At 37.7% G+C, this 19,441-nt stretch overlaps 2 protein-coding genes across 3 annotated transcripts; both read right to left on the reverse strand.

Moving 5' to 3' along the window:
* Nucleotides 1–1,434: 1,434 nt before the first annotated feature.
* Nucleotides 1,435–9,788, reverse strand: LOC148211477 (uncharacterized). Of its 2 annotated transcripts, XM_088124117.1 has the most exons (5): nt 9,365–9,788; nt 9,224–9,263; nt 2,931–3,119; nt 2,336–2,862; nt 1,435–2,255 (listed from the first exon to the last, which is right to left on the reverse strand). In XM_088124117.1, the coding sequence occupies exons 2-5, from the start codon at nt 9,234–9,236 to the stop codon at nt 1,569–1,571; spliced, it is 1,416 nt and encodes a 471-aa protein (XP_087980243.1). In that variant the 5' UTR covers nt 9,237–9,263; nt 9,365–9,788; the 3' UTR covers nt 1,435–1,568. The 2 variants fall into 2 exon arrangements, with proteins under 2 accessions (XP_087980243.1, XP_087980242.1); XM_088124116.1 differs by lacking the exon at nt 9,365–9,788 and having other exon boundaries at nt 9,224–9,358.
* Nucleotides 6,931–9,211, reverse strand: LOC111016630 (Sodium/calcium exchanger family protein). The gene has a single exon (XM_022292081.2). The coding sequence runs from the start codon at nt 8,970–8,972 to the stop codon at nt 7,263–7,265; it is 1,710 nt and encodes a 569-aa protein (XP_022147773.2). The 5' UTR covers nt 8,973–9,211; the 3' UTR covers nt 6,931–7,262.
* Nucleotides 9,789–19,441: the final 9,653 nt, after the last annotated feature.

Below are 19,441 nucleotides of genomic sequence, written 5' to 3' on the forward strand. Positions count from 1 at the left end.
CCGCAGCCAGGACGCCAAGAAGTTCGTTAGAACTTGCGACAATTGCCAACGCTACGGAAACATAATCCACCAACCTCCCGAGCTGCTCACCCCCATCTCGGCCCCGTGGCCATTCGCGCAGTGGGGGGTAGATATCATTGGTCCTTTCCCTTTGGGCAAAGGCCAGACCAAGTTCGCTGTGGTTGCTATGGATTACTTCACAAAGTGGGCCGAGGCCGAGGCACTCTCCCACATAACGGAATCCAGAGTCACGTCCTTCGTATGGACAAATATCATATGTCGCTTTGGTATACCGCAGGCCATTGTGACAGACAATGGGAAGCAGTTTGACAACGCCAAGTTCAAAGACTTTTGCAGCAAGCTTGGCATAAGTCACCTTAGCTCCTCCCCCGCACATCCGCAAGCAAATGGACAGGTGGAGGCAGTGAACAAGATCATCAAGCGAGGCATCAAACTTAGACTGGACTCCAAGAAAGGCAGGTGGGCCGAGGAGCTACCAGAGGTCTTATGGTCGTACCGTTCTCCCTGGCCTTCGGCTCCGAAGCTGTAGTCCCGGTTGAGATCGGCATGCCATCCGACAGAGTAGAGCATTACGAGCCTACAGCAAATGAGGAAGAGCTGCTCCTCAACCTCGACTTGTTGGAAGAAAGAAGAGCAATGGCACAACTATGCCTGGCGGAATATCAGGGCAAAATGGCCAGACACTACAACGCCCGCGTTCGACCTCGAACCTTCCAGGTCGGACATCTGGTCCTAAGGAAGGTCCAAACCCATGTGGGTGCCCTTGACCCGACCTAGGAGGGGCCGTTTGAAGTCAAGGGAATAGTCCGACCTGGGATGTACGTGTTAGCCGTTCTGAAAGGAGACGTCCTCGCGCACCCATGGAACGCGGAGCACCTGAAGCGTTATCATCCTTGAAATGCCGAAATGGTTTTCAATGGATCTGTAAAAACTATTTCAAAAGAATTATGATCGGAATAAACGTGATGATTTAATTTCATGATTCCGAGTTCGACCAGAAATTAAATGGGGGCCGCGGACTCCCACACGATCCCATTCCAACAGTCGGTTAAAATCCAATCCTCCAAAACCTAAGGGTACGAGGTGCGGTGCCAAAACCACTGACGAACTTAAAATTCAAACCTTCAAGGTAAAGGGGCGATGTGAAAAGTTCAAAATGATCAAGCCTCCGAACTTGAGGGTACGAGGTGCGATATGAAGAATAGCTACGGACTTAGGATTTTAGCCTTTTAACGTTTTTAAGTTAAGGGTGCGATGTTAAAAAATCCAGAGTTGGTGCAATGCATTGAACACTAGACAGAGATTCGAATTCAAAATTTCAAGTATTTTTGAAGGCGCGACCTCAAAAGTACGAGGTGCGAGGTGAAATTGGCTTTAGCTTAAAGAAAAAGCAAAGAAAGGAAGACAACAAAGTAAAAACAAATGGGAGCCTCTTTATTGAATGGAGAGCAGAGCCAAGGCTTATAGACCTTGCAGCTCTGCCCTGACACTTACAAACAAAGAAGAAGAGAAGAAAGACAGAGAAAGGCCTCATGAAGGATGATCGCCTAAGAGCCTGCCTGAGAAGCGCCCTCCTGAGTGGTGCCGACCTGGTCCTCTTCGAGATCGGAGTAGTCAGAGTCCAGATCTCTGACATACTTATCCACCAACGCTTGGGGGCCAGGGGTGCCGCCAGGCCCAGACGCCCACTGCTCGGCATACCTCTTTTTCAGACCACTGAGATCGATCTGAAGGTCAGGCATGTCGGAAGCAATGCCCTTCATGAGGAACTTGAAGCCCGCGTCAGAGAAGTCTTTGGCAAATCCATCGAAGTCAGGATGTTGCCTAAACGATTCCTCCAATAGGACTCCATTGCTGAGACGCTCCTTCGCCGTCTCCAGCTCGGCAGTCGCATGCTTTAGCTCCTTATCCTTCGCTTCAAGTGCCTGGAGCATGTCGTCCTTCTCCTTAAGGAGTTGGAACTTCTCCTTCTCCAAGCCCCTGGTGATAGCATGGGCAGCTCGGAGCTGGGCCTTGCGTCTGTCCTCTTCCTTCTTCAGCAGCTCGGCCTTGGTCTCCACCTCGGCCTTCAAAATTTCCACCTCAGAGTGAGCCTTCAGCAGCTCATCCTTCATGGTGGAGGAAGCAGCCTCCAAGACAGCAGAGAACTCCTCTTTCTCCCTCGCTGCCAGAACTTCCCTCCCATCCAGCTCGGCCTTTACAGCCAGAGCCGATTGAATGGAAGCAACAAACGCCTGAGAAAAGGTACAAAGAAGAAAATTAGACCGAGCTACCTGTTAGGTAAATTAAGCAAAAATGGAGACACTAGTCTTACCTCAGCGGCGTAGTCGATGGTCCTCTGCAGAATGGACCCTGGGTCGCTCACAAATTTGGACGCCCTCCTTAGGCAGCGGTCCAAACTTGCGGTCGAGATGCGGGACACCTGGTCCCTCACCCCAGAACTTGATGGCTTAACTCTGAACCGTGCCGTCACATCGGACGTCCCGCCCATCCTGGCCTCAGGATCGTCCACCCGATCTGCGAAGCTCGCAGGCAAGACCCCACGAGCTCCGACCTCCAAGAGGGAGGTCGTCTTCTTCTTCTTCCTCCTTCGCTTCAGAGGGACTTCCTCCCTCACCTCCTCGCCCAAGGGCAAGGCGTCCACCGCCTCGGTCTGATCCCTGGGGCGCTTCTCCCTCGAGGGACCCCAAGAAGACTCCAGCTCGATCACTGGGGCTGGATCTTCCGAGGCTGGCCCTACCACAGCAGGACTGGCAGGTTTCGAATTCTGGGCGGCCTCAAGAGCATGGGCTCGGCCCTTGGACTTGCGTTTCACGTTACTCGCAAACCCGCAAACCATGGCTGAAAAACAAAGGAAAGAAATCAGCACAAAGTTAGAGGAAAAGGAAGGGGTAGCAAGCTCGACATACCTAATTCGGAGTTCGGCCTTGAGGATTCAATGGGACGAACTGCAGGGTTGTAATCTAGCAGCCTGGACTCAAGCAGCAGCTTGTCGGTCACCAAGGTTCCGACCTTCCTACCCCTCGGAAAACGCTCATTGTAATATTTCAACGTGTCGAAGGAGGCTTGCGTAAGCTCGGGGACTAGTCGGATTGAAACTGCACGAAGACAAAATCCGAGTTAGACCTGAATGACAGAAAAGAAAATCACAAAAAGTAAGAACTACTCCGTACCTAGGTTCCTAAACCTAGTGGGGACGTCAAAGAAGAAACGACCTGACTCGTCCTTTGCAAGTCATTCCCCAGAAGCGTAGAACCACTTCCTCACCCATCCCTTAATGGAGGTCGGCCCCTTAACTATACCGCCTGCGCCTTTCCTTGGGCACATATAGAACCGACCAGGCTTTTTAGCTATCCTTTTCGCTTCGAAGCACGCGAGGAGCTGGTCTACGTCCAACAGCTCGGCCTCTTCACTATCCCGAGCTCGTAGCCAAAAAAGGATGGCCAAAGCGAAAATGACACCCCACCACTTGAGCCGGAGCCAACCCAGTCCGGAAGAGAAATTCTTGGACAAAAGGGTGAAGGGGAAGTCTGAGGCCGTACTCAAACATTTTGAAGTAGAGAGTGACCCATCCCTCTGGAGGATTGTCAGCTCTCTCTCCCTCCTCCGGAATCCTGAGGAGGATGTTCTCAGGGATAGCGAACCCCCTACGAAGGGATCCGAGGTAGTGCTCAGGTATCCTAGAAGGGTATTCCAAACCCTGACCCGAGGTGGAGGCATCACTATCCTCCCCGTCATCGGAGAACCTAAAGTTTTCTATCTCCTCGAGCTCGGACTCTAACCTACGAGCTAAATCCTCATCGAATCCTAAGTTACTGCTAAAAGAGGACGACATGGCAACTACGTTCGAAAGAGAAAGTGAGGGAAGAGACCGACCTACCAAGGGTTCGAGTTGCCTTCAGATCGAACTCCAAGAATTCAGGGAACGTAAGGTATGACCTGAAGGATTGGGGGCATTTATAGCCCGTCGGAAACATTTCCCCACCGTACACGTGTAATCAACGAGCGGTCAGGATCCTCCCTAAGATCCGAAGCGTCGGAATATTTGAATATTCCGACGATAAATTCACCGCAACGGTTATATTTTCCCAGGAATAGGAAGTCGCCACTCGTCCAAAGCAAGTCGAATGAACTTCTCTGCCAGGTCGAGATCGGACCAGACAGAGAGGGGGCCAATGTTTGGGGAGAGAATACCCTGGACACGTGGAGGACCCCTATTGGTGCTCCAAGATGACTTATGAGTCATGCCCAGCTCGGACGCCCGAGATCACCACCGCTAGCGTTGACAGATGCTAAGTATGAGGGCCGAGGTGAACCTGGCCGAGGTCCGACCTACCGGGAAGCTCGGTGGGGGCCGATGTGAACTACTGTCAGCGGCGTGATTATTGGGTGTAACCGTCGGTCCCGAGATTACCGGGTGTAACCGTCGCGAGATTAGCGGGAGTACCACCCATAAGTAGAGGACCTCACTCCGCGATCAGGTACGATGATTTCTGACCTCGAACTAAACTGGGAATCCGACCTATACTGACTTGATCGTCAGAGTGCTCACCTTTTTGTGCAGGCCCGCCCAAGTATTCAGATCAGTCCGGAGGCCGAGTTCGAGCTGCAATCTAAAATATACTGTTGTGCATATCCTTGCATAAACACCCTTAAACAAAAAAAATAAAATAAAATATTGATTTGAGGAAATCTCTAACCAACTTATACTACCTAAAAAGGCGGATAATAGTTTTAGGAATCAATGATCTATACCTAATAAAAAAACTTGAAGATCATTTTTACTTTATTCTTTAAAATCCTAAATTTATAAGAAAAAAAATCCAAAAGCTAAAAAGATGAACTATAAACTTAAAGAAGATTTAATTCAAATGACTTTTGAAGGTTTTTGAAATACAGAGAGATTAAGTATATTGAAAGACTAAATAACCATACTATTATGTCATGCGTCTAGCACAGGCATATGCTCCCAATTACAAAATTTTTGTCGAGTTTGAATCGTACGTCTACATGTCTTAAGTGACAGTCACACTTCCTCTGTATACAGAAGTATCTACCAGGTTTGTATCCACAACTATACAGCAGGTTCTAGGCATATACAACATATGTCATCCAGACTTTGTATATGAAACTATCTCCACAAATCTTCTCTTTCTTTTATTCTCTTAATAATGCGTCTGCTGGTGCATCTAGAATAGATATGTGCTCCCATTATAGAGTCACTGTCAAGTTTGCGATTGTGCATCTATATGACTTGAGTGACATTTACACTTTCATTTTTTCTGTATGTGGAACTATCTACGGGGTATGTATGCATAAAATCATTGACCGTGTAATTTGACAAAAGTGATAGGACCCACACCACTCCGATTGCTAAAATGTCTTCTGAAATTTGTATTTCCATGACAAAAAACAACCATAGTAGTAGGAAGAAGATTAGAAGTAGATTTGCTTTTGCAATACTTCCCACGAATGTTTGCTGTTATGATGCCTTTTCAAAGGATCTCTTGCTTGTAAACTACCTTTTCATCCTAGCATAGCCTAGAAATTGGATATTATTAGTACACTCATTGTCTTCTACATGGTGACCGATATTGTTATTTCGATAATGAGTTCTTGCATCAATGAGGATGCACAAATAAGGTTTTTGTAATAAGGAGAGATTGATTTAATTTTGAAACATAATCTAAATTAGTTTGAATTTTATTTCCCATTTATGTAGGATAGAGATTTTAGGGATTTAGTTGAGTATGAAACATAATTTGTGGCTCCTAAAATGTGGGTAGGGTAAAATTGTCAAATGATGCATTGACAGTCTCTGTGAACCTACGGACAACAGATGTGGGTGGGGTAAAAATGGAAAATTACCTCTTGCATAATTTCGCAAAAGATATGTGGGTCATTTTTAAAATTATAAAATTTATGGTCATTTTTCATTAGTATGTCATATATTTGCGCCCATTTGACGATTTTATTTCTTGTTTCTTGTTTGCTCTTTTTTAATAAATGAAAACAAAACTGCCTTTCTCAGTTATTTTTTGTTCTTCTGGTTTTTGTTCTTTCCTTTTTTGATTGAAAAAAAGAAACATAAACATATTTGATAATCATTTTTTTTTCTTGTTATCTAAAATTTTAAATAAAAGAAATTAGTTTTTTATAAGTCAATAATAATAAAATAATGCTTTTATTTATGTTTTGGAAAAAAAATGAAAACAGAAACCATAAACAAGAAACCGTTTGGTAAAGTTCATCTGTTTCTGAAAAAAATTTATACAATTTTGAGAATGTTCCCAAAAAAAGATGAAACAATAAACATAGTTAGTTGTAAAATATTATAGATTTCTTAAGAAAATTGGAAACAAGACAGAGAAAGAGCCTTAATTTGACTATTTCTAAAATGTCCACACAATTTTAAAAATATTTTCTAAAAATGAGAGACGAAAAATAGTAACAATTACTAATCGTTTATATTTCTATAAAATTAGAAACAGAAAACCAAAAAAAAAAAAAACACAAGAAACGTTAAAGTTAATCCTCAACTAAAATAGACCTCCCCAAAAATTCTAAAATCAAAATCATTTTTTACAGTTAACAAATAGATTAAGAATTTAAACAGCAAGAATAAACCTTAAAGGGAGCAACATGTTTTCTATCCCAACCACTTTGAAAACTTCTAGACTAAGTTCAATAAAACACTCAATTTCAAACTTTACTGAAAAGATGTTGGGTCGGCAAGTCAACAAACCTGATCTTGTTACAGTTTTGGTCGGCAGTCAACCTTTTCACACCAAGAAACCACATAAATTTCTCAAAAGGAACACGAGAGATAAGAAACAATACACATTTAACAAAACTAGAAATGAACGACAAGTATAATACGAAATTAATCTACCTAGATTCGAAATCAAATTGCAAGACACTAACAAATTTACTTGTCTTTCGATGTATTGAAATATACATATAATATCTTCTGAGCTTCGAAAAACTCAAGCGACGACGTTGATATAACTGTAAAACAGATCATCAAACCTTACAAAACTCGAAACTATTCCAAATCAGATCATCAAACCTTGCAAAACTCGAAACTATTCCAGAAAATGGAGAAGAGTTACTTTACACAAAACTAACTAATTGCTTCGTCAACATTAATAAACACAATTACTCTTTTTCTTTCTTTCTTTTTTTTTTTTTGGCTTTTCAAATTTGATAGGGTGATAATAAAAGAGTGAGTGTCAATGGTTCTAATTGGAAGACCCAAAGGCTTGCAACAACCTTAAGAGCAAAGAGGTCAAGTAGATAGCCAGAAGGCCTCCTCCCAACACTGCATCAAGCCTCATTTCTCTCCTCGGCAGAGCCACAACTGCCCAAAGCAATCCTCCCACCAACAGCCCCAATGTTTCCATGACATAAGGGTCCGGGGGGATGGCGATCGGCTCGGGATACTTCTTCCAACAAGCGCAGACGAGAGACAACCCGAGACCGAACAGAGTGTTGAAGATGGGGCCGGCGTAGCAGCCGGAGATGGCGATTTGGGCGCCCCGCTGCCCGCCGTTCAAGGCCATGGTCACATTGGCAACCAAATCCCCTAGAGAGTTTCCCCAAGCCAGGAAGGTGAGTCCTAGAATCGAAGGGCTTATGCCCATTATGTAGCCAAGTGAAACCAATAGGCCTACCAGTTCATCAGCTACAATATAACTCCATGTTAAGCTCATGGTGAAGCCAGCTGCAAGCCAAGGGAACAGGCACTTCTTTGGCGGGCTTGAATCCTCGGTTGTCACAAATGCAAGAATTCCAAAAGTAACTCCGAGGATCGAACCGATGACACAGATGATCAGGTTCGGGTGAGAAGCATCGTCTGAGAGGTTAAATGTCCAAAGAAGGGATAAGAGAAGGGGAGCCAATGTCACTGAAGCAACTGCAAATGGTCTAGACCAGTTTTCTTCAGCAATGGCTGGAATTGTCAGTCTTCTAGGCAAGTAAAGAGGAATCTCAAGAATGCGAAGAAAAACAAGACAAGAAGGTGATAATCTTGGACAAAAACAGAGTTCATTAACGTCAATTCGAACATCGTCGTCATCGTCATCGTCGTCATCGTCTCGTGATTCATTTCGACCCTCAAACTCACCTTTTGGTGGCTCTTTCAAAAGGGGTTCACAGATATTACTTCTGAAACTAATCCATTGGACATGGGAGATGTAAACAACCAAAACATAAACAACATACATGGAAAAAAGGCCAATGGAACCCCAAAGATTGATATGACCATGAAGCAAAATCAAGAAAACAGACAAGAGAGCCAAGAGGAAGAACAAAATATCTCTTATGAAGGCCGACCTATTCACCTTGATCCGACGCCGACGCAGCAAAATGCTTACGATTCCGACGACGACACAGGTGACGAACGAGGCTCCGCCGAGAACCGTATTCAAACCGACATCGCTCGTTCCATCCCCCATGAAGGCAACAAGGCTGGAAAAAACATCAGGTGCCCCATTGCCAAGAGAAAGCAGAGTAACACCAGCAATTGTTGGGGACAGATTCAACAATTTTGACAAGCTCTCAAGGGAAGAGCAGAAGTATTCAGAAGCAGTGTTACCCAGAAGATAGAACAGAACAAGAAGCCACAGAAACAGGAGAGTATAGCCCAAAATCACAAAACTTCCATACTGGCAATAGAAAATGTAAAGATAATCTATATATCCTTGGGTCTCACATGGGTTGCTGGATTTCAGAACAGAGCACTTAGCCTCATAGTCAGTTAGACTAAGAAAACTCTGGCAATCATCCTGAGCGTTGCCATGGATTTTCCTCAAGCTTTTGTTGAGAACATCGAAATGGGGTTCTGGAGAGCGCAATCGAATCGCAAAAAAAGCACAAGCCAGTGAGAGAAACGAGAGATTCAAGAAGATGATAAAACCCCTGCGTTTGGAGAGACCAATTAAGAAACCCATTCAAGAAAACGAATCAACAATCACGAACAGAGAAATTGGGAGTGGTTCATGATTCAGGATAATGGGAAGTGGGTAATTGGCAGAAGAACACGACAGTTTTCTTCGCCAAAATCAAAGAGGGGCGAATTAGGAAAAAACAAATTAAAAAATTGAACAATTAGCTCATTCTGATTCCACTTCAAATCCAAAGATGTGGGTAGAATTTGTCGGCTAGGGCAGAATGAAAGCGTAATGGAATTGTGTAGACGGACCTGTTTTATCCATATGCCGAACAGTTTGCGGTGTTGATTTCTGTGTCGCCATGCGAATTTGCGATTAATCAAAAGGTAAGCAGTAGAAAATGAAATTGGAAAGGTGAAAGAAAGGAATTAAAAAACAATTGGAGAACCCACCTGTCAGACGATTGCATCACCTCCTTCTGAAGAAAATCGCACAAAAAAGAGACGCAGAATCGGATCCTGTGGAGTGATTGGAGAATGAAGATGCGTTTCAGATGGCCCAAAACGTGTATTACTTTTTGGGAATTTACACGCACAAGAAAGCTCAATTTCCAATCAGCCAAGAAAGGTAATAAAATTCTGAACGAAATTCACCAGACTGGTAAACCGAACTTCTGATTTTGCTTTTAAATTTACGATTATTGGGTTCACCAAAAAATGAAATAAAATAAAATATAAAGAAATAAAGAAATCTCCAATTACTATTCAATGAATCTGGGAGTAACTCTTTTAATTAATTGATAAGATTAAGACATTAATATCGGATAAAAAAGGCCTTAATTTTGGACTCTGACGCCACATGTCGTTGTATTAAATTTTTTTTAATTAATTTAAAGGTTTTTTTTAGTAACTATTTGATTTATTTTTAGTGTTTTCCAATTTTTTTAAGGCAGTGTAATCCACTCCACATATGATGTAATATTCTTCATATCTATATATATTTTAATTTAAAAGTTAACATAGGTTTGAAGTACTAACCCATTTAAAGTATAAAAAACTTCTTACTATGCTTAGAAATTTCCAATTACTATCTGATAAATTTGTGGGTGATTACTCCTCAAAAGTTGTAATTCCTAAAAAAAAAACTATTAAAAAGCTTTTTGAATAACTGTTTAATTTATTTGAGCTTTTTTTCATAGCTTTATTCAGCCGTTAAAACATATTTATTTGAGCGCTTTTCAGAGTTTTATTTAGGAGTTAAAACATTTTTTTTTATTTAAGTTGTAGGTCTAATCCACCCCTTGTATATCATGTAACGTTATAAAAAAACCGTGATTAAAAAGATATATGTTGAATGTATTACTAAATTTAAAATATTGTGAATAATTAATGATCTAAACATAACTCAACCGGTTAAAATATTATAAATTTTTTTATATTTCGTGAGTTGGAACCATCATGTATTTGTTTGATTAATAGATATAGACAAATATTTAAAGTCACCTATGGCAAGTTAAATGTTTGGATTGATTGGATCTCTTCAAATAATCAATACAACAATATTACCGGTGAGCTTTTTCTTTTAATTTTTTTTTATAGAAAAATTGAGTGATCAAAATAACCCTTTAAAAGTTTAGACACTGAAATATAAAAGCAAGTACTAAATTTAGAAACTAAAAGCAAGATTCACAACATGAATCTAGTTTATTAATTAAAATTAAAATAAGTTCAAATTCAATTTTAGTTCGAGAACTTATAACACCATTCCATTTTGATCCTTCCACTTTGAGTACATCTATTTTAATCTCTAAAATGACACACTTATTTCATTTTAATACTAACTTTCAAAAGTATCTATTTTAGTAACAAAGTTTTAAAAAATAATTTAGTTAACTCAAAAATTTAATTTGTGAACTTCTAAGTTCGTGCCTAGTAGGTCTCTAAACTTAAAAAAATGTCTAATAAATGTCAAAACTTTTAATTTTTTGTGTCAAAGAAGTCTCTAAAATTTCAATATACTGTATTTAATATTTCTCTAAACTTTCAGTTTTGTATCTAATAAGTTCTCGACGTTTTCAATTTTTTTTTAAAAATTCATGAATTTTTAGATATAAAATTGGAAGTTTATGAAACATATTAGACACCTTTCAAAATTGGAAGTTCTATGAGATAGAACTAAACTTTTACCGTTTATGAACTAAACCCGTAATTTAACCAATAATTTTTTTATTCTTGTCATTATTTTGTTCATTTGTGATTTTAAATATTTAAATTAACATGTTGATATATCTATTGGAACTACATATAAGTTAGCCAAACTAAGTGACTGAATAACATAAATTAGCTAAAGTTTGACATTGGATAAGTATTAAGTGACATAATATACAAACCAAAATTATCATTTTAATTTAAAAATTCCAAACTAAAATAAACTTTTTCAGAACCAGAATAAAATGATGGAAAAAACATTAATTTTGATCCTCGACTCTCAATTTTATCAAAGTTCACTTTAAAATTTCATAAATGTTGCAACTTTTACCTTTAAATAGATTTTTGTTTAAAAACTTGTTAAAGAAAGGAATTCTCATGTGTCAAATTCATAGGTTTGGTAGGGAACTAATAGAAATTCAAACAAAAACAACATCATGGTAGTTTTTCTCCATTTTCTTTCTTGAAATTTGTAAGTTTTGACAGAGTTGTTTAATGGTCTATTTTGTTCCTCAATCAAATTTAATTTTATACAAAACTTGATTTTCATGGGATGGAGTACCTTGGAGAGTTTTTACATTATTTTTTTGTTAAAATTAGTGAGCGAATTAGTCAACACATGTCTAAGTCTAGAATTTAGTCCGACAAAGTTTTGACTAATGGTGTGTTTGGGAGTCATTTTCACATCGTCAAAATCACTATTGTCGCTATCAAAAATCACTTTCTTTTTCAGATCATGTTTGACAAATTAAAAAATTGATTTTTAAAGTATCATTTCAATGGTGATTTTGTAAAATCAATTATACTTAAATCTTTTTTTTCGAAATCACTAATTCTACCATTACTCTCAAACACACCCTAAGTTTATCGGTAAAAGATGATTTTACTTGTTCGCAAATAAATTTAAAAGAAGATTTAAACCAATCAATTATTAGGAGGCATGAGTACATAATAATAATAAATAATAATAATATAGGGAGAGAAGTTTTAAGGTTATGAAAAAAGGGAGCGTGGGTAGTGGGGTTATAGACGTCTCAATCCTTTAGAGATTCAAATGATTCATGGCAGTTTGGTTTCCCCACTGATTTTGACAACTCTTGGTTTTACTCCTCTCAATTATTTTGTCCTTGATTTTGTTTTCTTTTGTGCCTTTTGTTTTTCCATTTTTCTCCTCCTCCTTTTTAGTTGGACAAGGGAACACGTTTGTGATATATATATATATATATGCATATATGTCCACGTTCAAGTTCAATTATGAAAATAATAATGCATCCTAACAATCAACTTGGTACCTTTCTTGCATTATATGATGTAATGTGTCTAGCTAGCTACTCATCTTTTCACCTTCTATTTCATCTCTCTCTAAGTAGAATTTGGGTTGGTGAAGTGTTTTTGTGTTGTGTCAAGTGGGTTTTGATTGAAAATTCTTAAGAGAATCAAATGTTTCTAGTTTGGGAATGATTCACGAGATGATCTACGTGTCTATGGAACCGAGAGCGTATAACCACAATCCTTGTTAAATAATGTTGATCTTAGTATTTTCCATAATTTTCCAAGATCAATGAGCTAATATTGGGTTCAAGAAGCCATGATGAAAAGTTTGTGAATATTTATAATTAAGACTATTTAATATGTTGATTAAATAGACTAAATATAATCATCCTTTAGATTTGTTTGCAATTTGCAAGTAGCTTCCGACAATTACCTGCAAACATAAGAAGATTTGCACACTAAATGTAGTGTAAACTCAACACACTCTGATGCCTAAGTGAGAAGTTTAGTCGAGCTTAGCAAAAGTAGGATTGCAAAAAATATACCTCACAAAAAATTTTCACTCGAAAATTCACCTATGAACGGTTCTCCCATATAAGGGAATAAAACAACCAACTAATAATTACCTCTATTAGAAAAGTATAAATAATTGTCAGCTAATCCCATATTAGGTTTTGGTTACAATTAAAGCAGAATTCAATTTTCAAGTTGGAACTTACAGCTTAAAAGAATAGATAAACCAACTTAAAACTTCTAAACAACAAGAACAATAAATAAAGATTAGGGAGAAGAAACTTAAACGACAGATTTATATCAGTCCACCCAATCTGGCTACGTCCAGTTCTCTGCTACCGTTACAGATTCCACAAAAATGGTAGGGAGAATCTCTCAAGAATTTACAAGCCTTTTGCAATGATTTCTCTCTATTTTCCCTCACACAAAAAAATGCTCACGAGTCACTCTAAATCTTTTAAAACTCTTTAAAGATACACGAGTATTGAGCTCTCAAACTCTTTATTCTTAAAGAATTTCTCACGGCTCTCTATTTGTGTTCATCTATCACAGGACTAATCTATCTCTATTTATAATAGGTGCAAAACCAAAAATAAAGAGAAAAAGGAAATTCGTAAAAAAGCCAAAACCAAATTTAGAAATGACAAGGTAAATAAAAACCAAAAGGGCCATGGTATTCCGTCTATGGACATGAAAAATTAATTTCCTTCTCGGTTTGGCTTAGTTTCTTCAACAATCTCCCACTTGGAGACAAAACAAGCAACATGTCTCATTTGCAACGACAACGACTCCTTTCTACTCGTGGAGAAGTCTAAGTTAAGTTCCACACAACTTAGGTTTATCATTAGAGACGACCTTGGTAAACATATCGGTTGGATTTTGACAGCCTTGGAATCTTTGAAGTGCCAGCACTCTGTCTTGAAAAGCTGATCTGATCAAATTACATCTAACTTATATGTGTTTCGCTCTCAAATGAAATACTAGATTATTTGTTAAATGAATAGCGCTTTGACTGTCACAATGCGAAGTCTCTTTTCGTAATCTCAAGTCAAGTTCTTCCAAGAAAGACTGAAACCATAAATCTCTTTACTTGCTTCAGTAACTACAACGTACTAAGCTTCTACAGTAGAAAGTGCTACTATCTTCTACAGTCTAGAAGTGCAACTAATTATAGTATTACCCAAAGTAAAAACATACCCATAGCACTCTTTCTGCCACCTATATCCCCTATCATATTTGCATCTCCATATCTTTGCAGCTTAAAATCTGACTCTTTAAAGTGCAGAGAATAATCAGTCGTCTTTCTCAAGTATCTAAACATCCACTTCACAACTTCCTAGTGCTACTTTCTTAGATTGCTCAGGATACAGTTGATTGGCGATTAGAAAACAGAAATCTGAAAACAAGGAATTAAATCAGATTTGTATTATTTGTTTTTAGTGTTTTCAGATATGTGTTGATAGTAGATTCAGTAATTGAATCTCAATTTAAATAAATTATCAACGCGTGTTTAGCAATATATTTGTAAACTAGTAGTAGTTTCAAATTAAATATTTAGTTTAATCTAAAATAATATTACTTAATTTATTAACATTTGTATGAAACATAGTGCATGTGAAATTTCATAGTTTTATTTTAAATTATAAAAACATAAAAATTAATTAAATAGTTAAAATTTTTAACATAACTAGGATCTTTTATCTCTCAATATTTACCTCACTAAGTTTTTTGTATTTTCCATGCTTATCTCATAAAATCCATGTGTAAATAACTCTCACCACCCATGATCTAGTTGATATGACTTGAAATTTTCAAATAAGTAAAATACAACAAGCAAGATTAAACAACTAAAAACATGTACTGAAAAAAACAAAAACAAAAACATAACACATATTCCTCGATTACTTGAATTTTTTCCTAAAAAAAATAGATATTCATGGATTTTTCATCATTTTTTGTTCTTAAACATAATGATGCATAAAAGGAAATAAAACTTTGTTTTGATTTCTTAACTAAGTCATTGAAAAAGAGAATGACACAGAGAGGAAAAAAAACGCAAATATTTTATCTTGTAAGCATTTTGAATAAATTACTTATATATTGTAGGTAATCAAGTCTTCTTTGAAATGACAACGTTTTGAAAAAAAAAACTAAAAGTTAAACGTTAGATCAAACAATCTAACTAAAATATAAGAAAACACAAGACATTGACTAAAAGAGAAAAACATACCGAAAGATCAAGAATGCTCGAGTTTTGGTGAGGAAAAAACTTTTTATATAGCTGTAGAAGACAAAAAGTTACAAAACTTTTGAAATTCATTATTAATTATAATTAAAAATAAGTTATAATATTTTAAATTTGTTGAGGGTAAGTCCAAGCTGGACACACATCAGATTCTAAGAGCGACGACGAGGCGCGGGACCACAAGCAGTTATCATCGTACCCTACACTGGCAGACAGGAGTGTCGGCTCCACTACTGTACAAATAGGACACCGAGGACTGCAACCTGATACCCGCAGGCTGCCAGTTGCAGGCCCGCAAATGGAGGCGCCACTAACTGATTGTCGGGGCCATACTCTCCAGTACAGTCAGGACCTCGTACAGCTTGACGCACCCTTGCCAGCTCAACCATCGTCCTTCCTGGCCGATCATCCGTGCTTATAAATAGAAAAACCTCAATCTTAACGAGGTATGTGAAAAATCTTTCACTAAAACTCTAAAAGTGTCTACCTTATTTTCTTATTCCAATTACTAACTTGACTTTCGGAGTTTATTAGGTGGGACACAGCACCAGCGTCAAGTTTTCTGATTGCAGGCTCATTTGCTCCTTGGGACAAACACACATCCGAAGGACACGTGGACCTCTCTGAAATTCGCTGCCAACCAAATTAATTCATGGAAACAAAGAGAAAAAACTATACATATTCCAACTTTTTACATTCTAACATTTGACATGATTAAATAATAAAAATAAAGTTGAATTAAGAGAACAAAATAATAATAATAACAAGAAATTGGAGGAAGTGGCATGGGAGAAAAAGAACGAGAGAATGAGAGAGAAAATTTTATAATTGGAGGACAAATTTGCCCCCCTAAAATAACTATGAAAATGTTTAAATTAAAAGGGCAAAATAGAGATGGCGCCGAATTCCAGTCGCATGCCACATGTTGCTGGAATGAACAGCCCAACCAGGAAATGAGTGAACCTGAAATCGATGCTACTCGACGCCGGTGCGGTATCTCACCTAAAACACTTCGACGATCAAGTTAGTCGTCGAGGAAGAGACACGAATAAGACACCTTAAGTATAAGTGACATATTTTTCACTTACTTGTAAAGGATGATGGTCCTTCATTTTGTAGTCTCGGGTGACTGACCAGGAAGGACGACAGTTAGAGGTGGCAGAGGTGCAACGTGCCGTCTGGAAAGCATCTGGGAACATACTTCCGACAGCCGCAAGGTGGCAGTGCCTCCTCTAGCTCAAGGACTCATCCCCTACAGTTGTAGGGTGTACCCTTCGTACCGACAAGGCGCGCCCTCTCCTGCTATGGTTGTGTACAGGGCATTACCGCTTGTGGTCCATTGTTCCATCCCAACCGGACGTGTGGCTTGCTCGGCGACGTCAGGTTTTGACAAGAGGTCGTATGTGCTCTCGCTTCCGCTGGGAAGTAGACACGCGTCCTACTCGGATTTTACCCTCAACAAGAGAGAAAAAGTTTCTCCTTATAGCCCATTTTATGTATAGTATAGATATATATTTTTTGTTATGAAATTTGTATAATTATTATTTTACAACTTTATATAATTTATAATATATTATATTTTTCATGATTTAATTTTAATAAAATTAAAATGAATTTATAACATGAAATAATATATTTATAAGAGTTTATATATTTTTTTAATGTAATTCTGCATCTTAAAATTTCCAATTTCAAATATGAAAACACTGAAAAAAATAAAAATGTTTCAGAATTTTCATTATTTGGATCACGAATCCAAAAACAGATATAGAAAACAAATCTGTCAAACTCTGCCAAATGCATATTCGCTCAATCAAGAAATAGAATATGGATTGCCTACCAAACAGATCCTCATATACTTGCTGACAACTCCCAACTACATGTGCAATATCTGGTCTTGTGTAAACTGACTTACATCAGGCTGCTTATAGTTGAAGCATATGACACTTTAGCCATATGATATCTCTTTTCTTCTCAATTGTGAATGAGTGCTCTTTAGATAATTTAAAATAAATAGATAAATGAGTACTCACATTTGTTAGTTTTCTTTTTACCATATTCTTCACACATTCTTCCTATGACAATGTCAAAATCATCTTTTTTCTCTATCCTCATCCCTAAGATTTCTTTGACAACTTCCAAATCTTTCATGTTAAATTCTTTAGATAATTCAACATTTATCTTCAAAATTTCCTCTTTGTTTGGTCATACTATTAACATGTCATCAACATATAGCAATAAAATGATTAATGAATTACTCTTAGTTCTTATGTAGTAGTAATGATCTATTTGACACCTCTGAAATTTACTACTACACATAAAATTGACAAACTTCTTATATCACTATCGGAATACCTGTTTGAGATTATACAAACATCTATGAAGTTTGAATATTGTTTTATTCTGCTCCTGTACTATAAATCCCTATGGCTGTACCATGTAAATTTCTTCCTCCACATCACCATGAAAAAATGTTGTTTTTACATTCATTTGCTCCAGAAACAAATCTTCTTCTACCACTATCGATAAAACATTTATGATGGTAGTTAGTTTAACAATATGAGAGAAAATCTCATTAAAGTCAATATCTTTCTTTCGTTGAAAGTCTTTGACTTCAAGTCTTGCTTTGTATCTTTTGCCGCCATCGAGCTTCTGTTTGATTCTATATTCACATTTATTCTACAAAGCTTTCTTACCTCTTGGTAACTCAATAAGTTGCCATGTCTGATAAGTTATTAGAGATTCCATTTCATCTTTCATGGCTAACTCCCATTGATAGAGTCTTTCAGCGGAACTGTCTCTTCATAACACTCAGGTTCACATCTGTAAGTCAGTAAGATATAATTCAAAGTAAAGGAATACATCTGTGGTAGTTTGATCGTTCTGCTAGATCTCATAAGTGTTGTTGGTGAAGGGACGTAAATCCCGCAGTGGAAACGACAATATTGTTCTTCAATGTTTTAGGAACAAAAACCACACACGAAAAGGAAAAATACAGGAAAACCAAAACTTACTTTTGAAGATTTTCTTCAAAAATTCTCCAATGATTTCGTTGAACACTACCACCGATCTTCTCGGCTATCCTCTTGGAACGAGAACTTTGTGAAGGGATGTAAATTCCACACTAGGAACGATGAACGCGTTCTTGAATTTTGATGAACAAAAACCCACAACATAAAATTAAAATACAGGGGAAAATAACTTACTTTTGAAGAACCTTTCTTCAAATATTCTCCAATGAATTTGTTCACTACCACCGATCTTCCTTGCTATGTCTTCGGCAAGGATGTGCTTGTGGGAGCAACAATTTTGAAGCAAAGAGAATTGATTGATAGACAGAGATTTTTTTTTCAAGAGAAATGCTGGGAGACTTTTCCTTGGAATCCCAGTTCTGTTTTTGTAGAACACTTCTGTCAAAAACAAAATTGCCCTATGTCATGTAACTTCCCCACTCCCTTGCAATTTTGCAGGGCAGTTTTTATTTTAATTATATAATTAAATTAATATTAATAATTAATAATATATATAATTAATTAATCTTATTAATTAATTATATATATATATATTAATAAATAATTAACATTTAATTATTTATTATCAAAACAAAATCATATTCTAAAGCATTTCTCTTGTATAACTTATGGTTGTAATGTACATCTTATGTACATTATTTTTGAACTATAGTTTTAATATGAATCTTATTCATATTGATTTCATTTGAATCTCATTCAAAAAATTTCTCTCATAATATATAGTTTTAATTTAGAATTAACTATATATTATAATGTATCAATATACATATATATAATATCTTACTCTTTAAATACCACTGCTCCTCTAATGAACAACCCGATTATGGTCCAACCAATAACCGAAATTCTCTCTCGGGCCAGTGAGAGGGCGGGGCCCTTTGTTCATGTCCCGGAGTCAGCATTTAAGAGAACACTCATCTGCTCCCCGAGAGTCGGGGAGGAGTGAATTCAATCTCGTGAAGTTATGTTCCCAGCTCCCCACTCGGTCTCGTCCTCAAAATGGTAAGAATATTGAGTCGACGACTCGGGCCACTCTCACCCATACAGATCAAAGGACGAGCCCTAACAGGCAGGAGTCCGTAACTCACTCAGGATTGAGAATGAGTTGCTTAGTCATCCTATGAAATAACAATCTATTAGTCAACGACGTTGCATCTAAAGATCGACTATTTCGTGGTCCGATCTTACACAAACTCATTGTAAAAGATACCATCACTCGCATGTCTCCGCACTATTACAAAGTGTGTCGTATCATAGTAT

This window comes from Momordica charantia, assembly GCF_013281855.1.
Source record: "Momordica charantia cultivar OHB3-1 chromosome 5 unlocalized genomic scaffold, Mcharantia_2.0 BLBB01000005.1, whole genome shotgun sequence".
Lineage (NCBI taxonomy): Eukaryota > Viridiplantae > Streptophyta > Magnoliopsida > Cucurbitales > Cucurbitaceae > Momordica > Momordica charantia.

Coding starts and splice junctions, on each gene's coding strand:
- LOC111016630 (XM_022292081.2), bottom strand. CDS start 8,972: ATGGGTTTCTTAATTGGTCTCTCCAAACGCAGGGGTTTTATCATCTTC.
- LOC148211477 (XM_088124116.1), bottom strand. CDS start 9,275: ATGGCGACACAGAAATCAACACCGCAAACTGTTCGGCATATGGATAAA. Junction 3,120..9,223: donor TCGGCATATGGATAAAACAG/GTCCGTCTACAC, acceptor GTCTTCGTGCAG/TTTCAATCCGACTAGTCCCC. Junction 2,256..2,335: donor CCATCGACTACGCCGCTGAG/GTAAGACTAGTG, acceptor ACCTTTTCTCAG/GCGTTTGTTGCTTCCATTCA.